At 34.6% G+C, this 11,522-nt stretch overlaps 1 protein-coding gene across 1 annotated transcript in view; it reads right to left on the minus strand.

Annotated features, from left to right (window-relative positions):
* Nucleotides 1–8,756, minus strand: part of TMPRSS15 (transmembrane serine protease 15) — a 56,794-nt gene extending 48,038 nt beyond the window's left edge. The window contains 6 exon segments of the mRNA XM_050711886.1: nucleotides 620–668; nucleotides 2,383–2,525; nucleotides 5,149–5,190; nucleotides 6,027–6,094; nucleotides 6,393–6,523; nucleotides 8,612–8,756. Coding sequence (XP_050567843.1) covers nucleotides 620–668; nucleotides 2,383–2,525; nucleotides 5,149–5,190; nucleotides 6,027–6,094; nucleotides 6,393–6,523; nucleotides 8,612–8,756 — 578 coding nt within the window.
* Between the last annotated feature and the right edge of the window lie 2,766 nt (nucleotides 8,757–11,522).

Below are 11,522 nucleotides of genomic sequence, written 5' to 3' on the forward strand. Positions count from 1 at the left end.
CCTCCCCCTCACTCCCATTTTCTTCTTGCTTTTGACCTTAGGACTCACAGGCACATTGAAACGGCATACGTTTCAAGGGATAACTAGGAGAAAACCAGTATATTTTCAGTCTTCAGCTGTACCATTGGTAATAAAGAGTAGTAATAACTACTCAACAATGACTACATGTTAGACTACTGAAAAATACTTTGCTCATATAAACCAAGTAGTAAAATGTCAAGTATTATCTTGGCTTGTCATAAGACTTCCAGACTGTCAGTGGAATGAAAGTCTACTAACACTGCTTAGTATATCAGTAACCATAGCATGTGGTTAGGCAGCCTCATTTACCTGTCTGAATCTGTAAAGACTTCAGCTTGTGACTCAGCTGTTTGACAGAGATCCAACTTTTGTTTAATCCTCCAATTAAGCTCTTACAGCTTTTGTACAGGCATTAGATCACTGGTTTCTCAAATGGTCAGAAATGATGAAGATCAGCTAACTATCACTGAATGGACCCTACCTGTCAAGACTCAATTACAGTCAACGCAGCTTTGCTAAGTTATACCAACTGAACAGCAATTCTTGTTTCTTCTGTTGTACTGATAACAAAAAATAGTTTCTGTTTTATGAAGGATACTGACCTGATGAAGTTAAAGGCAACATTGTAGTTCGATTTTCAGCAAACTCTGGAAGAAAGGAAGTTCATTATAAACTCCTTTCATAGTGCAGTATCTAGTTTTATACAACTCAGGAAAATGAAGGTAAAAAACAAACAACAAACGAGCTGTGACTATTTCTCTTGAGTCACTAGCAGTGTCCTGCATCCCTCCTTCTGACCATTTCACAATGTTCCCAGCCTTTTCCAAAACTCTCACCTTCCAGAGAAGACAAGGTCTCTCAATTCCTCTTTCAATCAATCCCTGTTCATTATCTCACACATAAAACGTCCTCATCTGGAAAATCTCTATCTTGACACTTTTATACAAAGGAGCTTTTCAGAGCACCTGTGTCATAGACAGTATTTAGATCAGATAAATGATTTAAAATTAACCTGGGATGATTTGCAAGAAAGAAAGCTACTTTTAGTCACTGTGGAAGTTGATTTCAAGCAAATCACACCTGATTACAGTGTTATAGTTCCCTCCCTCTTTGAAATAGAAATAAAACGTCTCTTGCAGAACATAATGACATATAGGAAGTAAAAGTGCTATGTATGACTATGATTTTTCATTAGTTACAGTTCTTACTTTACTGCAGCACTCCTGATGGAATGGACACATGAAATCTCATGTGAAGAGAGGCATTTTAATGATGCACATCAAGAAAAGTTTGACTACTTGGAAGTTCATCAATAGATATATAACCTTCTAAAAGGCTCTACGTAATTTCCTTTGGTGGCATTTTTCAAGCACAATAAGCAATCACTTCCCACAGTGATTTGCAGTTATTTAGAACAACTTATACATGGTGCAAGTAGTAAAGAAAAATAAAGATATCAAGATACTGAATTTAGCCTTTGAATATCTGAAGCACTTAGCAAGGAATAAAGAGATGTTGCACAACAAATGCCCCACTCCTCTTAAGCAATTGGTAGCTACTTAATAGTAGTTCCATCAGGTCTTCAGATGTCATCTTCCACTTCTAAGGATTCAAATTACATATTATCATTATCTCCAATGAAGGCCTGTTTGGAGGCTTATTGAAGTCAAAAGAAAGATTTCCATTGATTTTGCTGGGCTTCCATTTAGGCTTTGAAAATTTTTCTCATACTTGCATAAAATCACTATATTTGTATATTTGCTGAATTTAAAATCATTTAGTCTTTAAATTTACACTATTTAGTCTACGCTATTTACTAATTTAGTTATTAGTATTATACTAATTTAGTCATTTACATTTCACCTAAGTATCAGAGAAATTTGAAGTCAATTCCTTGGGCATAGTTCTCCAGAAGCTACATTCTGTATTCAGTTTATTATTGTTTTTGACATCTTTTCAATAAATGAGTCCTCACGCACTGTAAGGCTGAGCCTTTTTCCATACTCTTTAGCAAAACAAAATGATAATTGCATTTACTTATGAAATACCACAGTTGGGGCTTAATTGCATTAATTTGAGGGGCAATGGAATTACAAATGTTATGCTACGTAAAAGAGATGAAATTCACTGATTATGACTTGTAATTAACTACTTTGTCCTTTGTTCCTTCCTTAGTGAACATATGCTAAGCTGATTCATACTTTCTAGGTGACAAGGTTCTTTCACCTGCTCATATAGATTGTGCGGTGGAGAAGGAGAACAACCATGAATATCTTTCTGATGGTTGGGAACCAAAGATATTGCACATGTTAACTGTAGTTCTCAAGGTTTTGTATCAAAATAGATGTTTATTAGCATTACCTGTGATTTGTATGCTGTTCACATCAATTTTCAAAGTCTGAACAAGACCAGTTGTATTTGCGTCAATACCCAAAAGCAACTCATCTTTTATTTTCTCAGCCATTACCCTCTGGGTAAGATAAAGGTTGAAGATCACAACAACACTAGCAATACAAAACAGAGAAGATGGTTAGTTAAGCAAGATAATGCAGTAAATCTGAAATTTTGCTAGTTAATACTTTGACAATATTTCATTCCAACACAGGTTCCATTGTGGGTCCCTTCTACCTCAGGATTCCATTTGAAAACTCAAAGTATCATAAAGTGTTGGCTGGTCAACATGACACATGAAGAAATAGCTCTTAAGTAACAGGTAGCTTTGAATGTTAGAGAAACATTTATTCTTTCTTTTGCAACTCTTATATTCAATGTGGGAGAAAAAAATAACAGCATTGATATCAATTGCTGCAATGGAGCTGAATTCAAGTCAACCAAAGGAGATGTAGGTTTATTAATTATTGAACTCTCCTAGTTTAACCTCTAAAATATTGATTAACAACCCTGAAATGTTCACATTATAAAAAATATAACACAACCTGATCACTTCTATATATCAAACATCATGTATGGATTCTGCATCCATGAGGATCCGTTGTGTGATTATTTGTATTCTCATAAGGAAACAGTAAAGGCTGAAATCACAGATATTTTGAAATAAGTGGTTAAACTATATTTAATTTCTGTGGGGCCTGAATTTTATCTAGAATTTTGTCTCTTTCCCATCCCTCCTAGACACTATTATTACATTCTATATTTGTAGCTAAATTAAGGTAGTGTCAAAGTATGATGATTGCTGTTTTTTTTTTGTTTGTTTGTTTGTTTGTTTTCCATTTAATTAATTTTAGATATAATCTTTTTTATTCTTAAGCATTTATAATATCCAATGGCAACAGACTCAGAAGTGCTTTTTGATATGGGGTTATTAAGCTTGCAGTTGTGCTGAGCACAGTTTGCAGTATACGGAAGAACTCTCCTTTTTCTTACTTGTTTCTGATAACCTCTAGGCCATGCTGAGTAAACAAAAGCTTTTATTGCTATCCTTGTGACTCAGCAGAGTCTCAAGGGTAAAATAACAAGGTTGCCAGAAGGGATAAACACTTTTTCTTTAATGAAAAGAGTCAAACAGAAAATCATTTATGAGATAAACTAGTATTATTTCAAAGTAAAAATGAAGACAGATACTTTCTGATATATTAAAAGCAAGATCTAACATTCATAGACATCAGATTTTGTGTGACTTCTGTGGTTTCACTGTCAAGATACAGAGGCAGAATTCATTTGACCAAATATAGATATTTACAGTGCAGATATCTAGATTTTCCTTGTAGTTCATGGAAAGAAATGAGCTATTCTTTGATCTCCTCCTAAAAAGGCATTTGAATAAACTAGATGAAAAAACTCTAAAAGTAATTTTTTTTTTTTCATTGCTTATAAAGTGAGTCCTGAGCAACTAGCTTAGAGATGTCTTTATCTTCAATACCAAAATTTTTGGTACGTCCTACTGTGTGCTCAGGAACCTTATTTTGCTACTTGGATCCTATCCACTCAGGGACAACAGCCTGGGAGGGACCTATTCCTCTGTTGCCTACTTCTTTCCCTTGATATTATAAAACCCTTCATAAGGTGATCATACTTTACCTCTTTCTAATTAGTTTTATGCCCTCACTATTACAATCAAATGATTGCTCTACTTCAAATCTGCTTCTCATTTTCAGCATACATGTACTCACGCTTGGCAAATATCTCTTTTTCTTTTGCCAGCATGGTCATTCAGCTGAACTATCTCATCTAAATATTTGTCCATTTTATGTATGTACAGAAAGCAATTATATCACAGTTATAGAAAGAACAGCTGATATCATAGTATTACAGAATGGTTTAGCTTGGAAGGGACTTCTGGAGGTCATCTTGTCCAACCCATCTGCTTAAGCAGGGCCACCTACAGCTGCTTGCCCAGGACCCTGTCCAGACGGCCTTTGAATATCATCACAGAGGAAGATTCTACAACCTCTCTGGGCAACCTGTTCCAGTGATCAGTCACCCCTACAGCAAAAAGGGTTTTCTTTATGTTCAGATGGGACCTCTTTTGTGGGTTTGTGCCCACTGCCTCTTGTACTGTCATATATAGAATTCCTCCTTTTCTCGTATTTTCTACAGAGAAAATGTTTATTAACATCATCAGCTGTCATGTAATGACCACTTTTTTATTAATTGCCTCGTCTTGCATATAAGGTAACTAATTTTGTCATTCTTTCCTCAAGGTCCTTCAGTTCTCCTATAGTCCTGATCTTCTTCTCTGTTTTGTGACTGCTTATTATAGTGTGTCACCTGACCTTTCTTTAGCAGAAATACTTTTCTAAAACATAGGTTACATATGATCACACATAATACTGAGATCAGTCCCCCTGTATAAGTAGCTTTTCACAAGCAAGCTTAACACAAAACAATATACCTTCCTTTCTAGCTAGTTTCTTATCTATGTCACTGTTCTTACTTTTCCCATTTTTCTTCTGAATTGACAATCCCAGGGACTATTACGTTTTCTTTTGTTCTAATCTTGAAGGATGTTTTTGAAGGAAAAGTATGGATTATATCAAACTTCATATGCACTTCAGAGAGACTTATCAAATCCTAAAATACATTTTTAAATTATTCATTGTCCCACAGAGTAATTTTCTAAATTAATCTCCTTGTCTCTTGCCTATGTATTTTGTTCTATGTAGTTACCCAGTTTGAGACTTGAAGTTTTCATGACCTTCTTCAGGCTTCCTGTAGGGGAAAATAAATAAATAAATAAATAAATTATGAAGAGTGTTCTGGAACTGTTAAATAGTGGGAGACAGCATTACACTTGTTTTGTAGAATCAAGACTTTATGAAGAACAGTGCAGGTGAAATTAATACCACAGACCTCACTCCATTTACCAGATTTTTTTATTTATTTTTTCATATATTTTTTTTTTGCCAGATAGCTTTCTGTAGGACAACCAATGTAACAAGGTATTGAAAACTGAGTTCAAACAAAATTTAATAAATGAAGCAGCTCTTACTATCTTACTGACTCTCTAGGACACACAGGATGCAGCTTTACATCCTTTACATGGTGTCAAGTGACAGCCCCTGTGCAAACACCTGAAGGGTTATGAAATAAATACATCTTTGTCCATAGGGACATCTGAACGCACTTCCATTCACCTCAGCTTATGCCAACAGGAGCTCACTGTCCTGAACTTTCTTCTAGATGGCAAGAACAGCAATCCTGCAAATGTAGCACAACTAACAAATCTTGGCAAAAAAAAAAAAAAAAAAAAGTTTTTAGCAATTCTGTCACATATGGAAAATGTGACAAAATTGTGAGTTGGTCTTAGTCCTCAGCCTTGTTTGGTCAAGACACAGACATACAGGAATCTGAAAAGGAAGTTTGCCCAGGGAAACACAGCTGTGCCAAACTTTCCACAGCAGCACTTAGAAGACATAAGAAGTGAAAGGAATGCTATACAAAGGATGACTTGAAAAACAAGATACTGTTAACCACTCTTGAGAGAAATAGCTAAATGAGGACTTTTGACAACATTTATTTGAGAAGTATAATTTAACTGTACCTACTTGAACTGGAAAATTTCACATCTCTCAAATTCATTTGTCAGAATACTTGCTTGAAAAATTTCTTGTATCTGTACAAAGAAGAGAAATCTTGAACCAATACAGTAATTGAAAATACAATGTTGCACAATGCATTCATGATTTTAATACTGACTTTTTTCCTCCTTATATCTAGACTATGGAAGCAACCATTTTCTTTGATGCTTCACGGATTTTCACAGATAAAAAATATATGGAGTTCTGAGTGGGCTTAGGACCCTAACTATCACATTTTGGAGAGAGTAAGAAAGCATCAACAGCAGGTCATGTCAGGAAATTAATATAGCTGTCACATACTCTTGGTTTAACCAGAGATCAATCGGTTCTTACCAACTTTTCAACATCAAAGGCAAGGATTTTGAAGTCAGCTGATGATCTATCATGCAAAGAAGGAGTGAATATTGTCCCAGAGACTATTTTAAATGTTCCCATGTAGAGATGACTGTTCCCACCTGTTTCAACTGGATAATTAAAAACAAAATTAAGTAATTTGAATTATATAGAAATAAACGAAATAGATTACATTACGTGTTATTCCACAGAGATCATCAATAGACTAATTTTTACCTGTTTTGCTTTGTATTGAGATATTTGCCCAGTGCTGATTTAAAAAAAACAAAACAACAACTTTGAGACAATTTTCAACTAAAGTACAGTATCTACAATTGTAAATATATTGTGAAAACTATTTGTCCTTGGTCCTCATTATTTTCTATTTCATACTAAATGCTGAACTTTCTAGCAGCACTGTGAACAGATAAAGGAGAATAGTATTACACTGAGGGTGACTGAGCACTGGAACAGGTTGCCCAGAGAGGCTGTAGAGTCTCCACCCCTGGAGATATTCAAAAACATTCAGGACATGGGTCTAGGCAAGCAGTCATAGGTGGACCTACTTGAGCACAGGATTTGGACCAGATAACATCCAGAGGTCCTTTCCAACACCATCTACTCTTTGATTCTATGAACCTGTGTAGCGTGTCAATCCATGTCTAGCACAAGGGACAAGGAGACACTGGAAGCATGATGTTTTGCGAATTTGATTTTTTTGTGTGTGTGTTCTTGATTAAAAATATTAAGAATTACTGCGTCACATTTTCTGTATTGAAAGTAGTGTTGTTTTTATATAAATGTAGATTGTTTTTGATGATAACACTGGAAACACTTGTGTCAGACTAGTTAAATTATTTTTGACCTGAAATTTCCTACCACTACATAAATGAAATGCCAGGAGAATTTATGCAAAACTAAATAATTAGTCCTTACTGCATATTTGATCTTGATTTTTAATATGCTATAGCATATGAGATATGCATAAAACTATTCACTCTACATTAAAAATATCTCCTCACTGTATAACACACTGGAAATTTTCAGATTAAGGTCTGAATAAGACATTAACACGTGGTTGACAGAAAACATCATTTTGCTTACCAGTTACATTACCAGTGGTATTTTTAGGATGTTTTTAAAGGTATTAACACATAAAATGAGTTTTAATACAAAACAAACAAACAAACAAACAAACAGATAACTGAGAAACACAATAATAAACAGCTTGTGATGGACAGCACAACCTAGTGACACCAATTTCCTAATATCAACCTGTAACAGTAGATTACTTTGAGCTTCTTTAAAGGCCATTTATCCTTTCATCAACTGCAAATCTATTTAAACAAATGTTTTTAAATAGTAAAGGGTTTTTTGTTGTTACATGACATACTTAATGTTTTAAGTGTTTTATTATTAGTTATATGTGATAAAGCTCCTAGTAATGCATCTTCTAAAAGAAAGATACACAGGAAGCTCCATGTCTCTCTTGTACTAGGGAGACCAGAACTGGACACAGCATTCCAGGTGTGGCCTTCCAGTGCACAGTCAACATATACCTCAAAAATCTTTAAATCAATTTTTCAGTTCCATTTCAAAATCTTGCTATGTAGATCTTTAAAATTTAGTTTACTTTGATCATCAGTAATGTGACTGTGTCACATTGTGAGCACTGTCTAGATAAGAAGAAATACCTCCTACTAACTTTACACAAGGCTAGGAGCTGACTGTCTAATGCAGGATCTCTCTCATAGCAATACATTTTAAAAGATGGGAAAAAAAAAAAAAAGATTTTGAGTTGTAGAACACCTTAAAATTCCCCAGAGACTCTAGTGGATTATGAATATCTTTAAGAGTCAAATGTTACACATGGAGAAAAAAGTAGAAATTCACAAACAATTTGCAATATTATGTTCACTATTGGATAAACATGACTGAATAACCAAAGCCTTACAGTGTCAATTGCATTCCAAGAACCTTTCCCAAAGTCTAAGACATGAAAATTCTTCTCTGACTTCAGACATGCTTCAAGTGCTTGTATCTTTGCTTATTTTGTTTACATCAGTTTCCAGGGGAGGAAAGAAGGAAAGTGTTAAGGAAACCAACCATCCAAAAGCATTAAAAGCATAGCATGAAATATGAAATATAATTACAATGATACTGTCTTCAAAGTCTGAACTTCTACTGATGAACTCCTGAAAAAGTTAAAGGTTACTTACCTCCTTCTAACTCCTGGATTGTTAACCATGAAAGTACAATAAGCCCAACACAAACACAAATAAAAAGTGCAAGCAAAGAAGCAAACCAAATTTCATAATAACTAAGAGGAACATATTTCTCATCAGATGACTTTTTCAGCTTCATTTCTGTCTAGAAAACCTGTTTCAACTAAGGTCAACTAAGACACGAATAATGTGAAAGGGAGGGCAATAGTACACGAGAACATCTGTTTATTTATAGGAGACGCCTGTAGATTAATTACACCATAAAACTTCATTTACAGTTTTTTACAACATTGCTGAACAGTCATATTCACGCACAAGATACGCAAATGTGAAGAAATCTCTTCAGAAAGGAAGCGATAAAGTTTCTGTCCCAGATAAAAGATAAGCAAAACCACAGAAATACAAGAGTGGTTACTGGATTTGCACTATTTCACTTTTTTAAAGTGAAAATTAAAATAAAAGAATGTTGTTGGATTTACAGTTTCTATGAGCTTTTGGTAATTCTTTGCACATGCAGTTATGAGAAAAATAGTGAAAGCCATATATTTCGGTTTTTTATTATTTTTTATTTTTAACCTGCTTAAAAAGGTAACTTAAGTATTGATATTCAACATTTTTTCAGAAATATTACTAGAGTCACACTGGTGAAATTTTAGATTAAGCCATTAGACTTCTGCCTCTACCTTTGCTGAGGTAGAAGCCTAACAGATTCACAATTTACTTGGTTTATATTGCATCCACATCTGCAGCACCACAGGATTTATGGCCCTACTGGGCTGCTATTATTTTCTTGTTTAATCATTCTCCAGCACAGGGTGAAAAGTCTGCTGACACAGAAAGGAGGGAATGTTGTGTTCAGATAATTCCTCTAATATCCAGTCTATCACAAACACACCTAATGCCTGACATTCTATTAATGGCTAGCAATCTGTGAGAAAATGCTTTGGTTACTTACAGAGACTTGCCCTCCACTATCAAAATGAAATGGAAATTAGCTTTCTTATGGCAGATGTTTTCAGATGTCTGTGTGATTTGTCCCTTTTGCTATGAAGACTTTCATACCAGGAGGCAGAAGAACAAATCAACAGATCTGCAGTGAAACTGCAGAAGCAGAATAAGAGACTATTTTTACAAAATAAACAGAATTTTAAATAGGAGCTCATACAGAAGCACAACTTTCCAGCAGTGTTGTATTTCAAAATTTAAAAAATGCATATTGCTTATCTTTAACTCTTCTAACTGCACATATTGAGGATGAGGAAAATATGTGACAGTGCCAAACTTTGTATGAAATGAAAAACACTTGTCTGATTTACTAAATAAGGTATCAGTATTTATAGCAGTTAAAAATGTGCTTGTTTGTGTAACCCGTTACTTAAAATTGCTTGATTTTGAATGGCATAATACACAACACTACTGTTGTATTTTTTTTGTAAATGTCTTGCAAAACATATTTGATGCAGGAAGATATAGCTTGGCAGATGAGTTGTGATTTAACAGAAGACTACACAGACTTCGTATACGCTCTATTTTCACCTATTTCCAGGATAATCCAGTTTAGAGGACTTGTTCAATCTTCAGTTGTCTAGGATGGTATTTTTTATCCTGATGTTCTTAGAAAAGATCCAAAAATTTTAAAAGTGCATACTGTATTAAAGACACGAGTAACTTTTCTTTAAATTGGTCTAGGGACGGTGAAAATACTATGTTGTAGGTCGCAAAAATGTTCAACAAATGACTGACCTGATTCCTTGAAGTGATCAGAAAAAGCAGCAGTTTTGGAAAGACTTGTATTTTTTAGTCAAGTAAAAGCTGTGAAGGAGGAATGTCTCCATTTTCCCTCTGAAGCCATACAGTTTGAGATAATATACAAACAAACAGATTTCAGAGTCATGTAACAAGTACAATTGCCCAATGGCCTAGGTGATATAGAGCTTCACTAGTTTAAGGTATGTCCGAGGTAGGAAGACAGAGAAGGCAGCTGGACACTGATCTCTCCTTTCAGTCCTTAAGCACTGCCCAAAATAGGGTTCTATGTATATATTTGAATGACGACTGCTGAAAAATCTGAGTTGAGTTTTGGCAGGTCTTCTCACATTGGAAGATTTATTGGCAGTGTGAAGATCTGCTCATGGAGTTGCCTGAGACTACCAAGAACTTTCATATAAACAGCTAACAAGAAATAAGTTTCACGGGGATGATCACTATAAGGACAGGATGTATACTGCACAAAATAATTCAGTAAAGGGCAACTGAATGCAATCAAATAACTGATACATTTACTTTACGTGGAAGATCATGCTGAGATTCTGGCAAAATAGATCGTGAGGAGTTTTAGATTACTATTTCATGAGCTAATATCTATGCTGCTTTGTGCGTTCATAATTTAATTAAATTCTGACTTCCAATAAGCATATAACCAAAATAAATAAATAAATAAATAAAAATTCCATAGATTTCATTGAACCCTTGAAGAGGGTTCAGAAACATGTATTAAAATTAACTGGTCAATGAAATGATTTAAATGGATTGCTGGGAAACAATTTGTTTCCATGTGAATTGACCCATATCAGGAAAGTAATCAAAATTCACTCCTGTCATTAACAGCTGTAATTCTTCAGAATTATGTGGTGAAAAAAAATAAAATCTGCATGGAAGGCAAAGCTGGAATATATTACCTTTCCCCAAACCTGGAAGATTTTTTAATTTTTTTTTTTTCCAAGAAACTAACAAACATAACCCAACAAAACGTAACCCAACATAACCTAACTTCCCCTTGTTTAAGCTGGTCCAGAAAGATTCTACATGTCAGGATTGAAGTTCCTTTCTGTATCAATCACTACTTTGCCTAACTTCACGTAGCTAAGTGCAACATTCATGTACTTTTCCAGAAGTTCCCAATGTT

Source organism: Cygnus atratus, chromosome 1, assembly GCF_013377495.2.
Source record: "Cygnus atratus isolate AKBS03 ecotype Queensland, Australia chromosome 1, CAtr_DNAZoo_HiC_assembly, whole genome shotgun sequence".
In the NCBI taxonomy this organism is placed as follows: domain Eukaryota; kingdom Metazoa; phylum Chordata; class Aves; order Anseriformes; family Anatidae; genus Cygnus; species Cygnus atratus.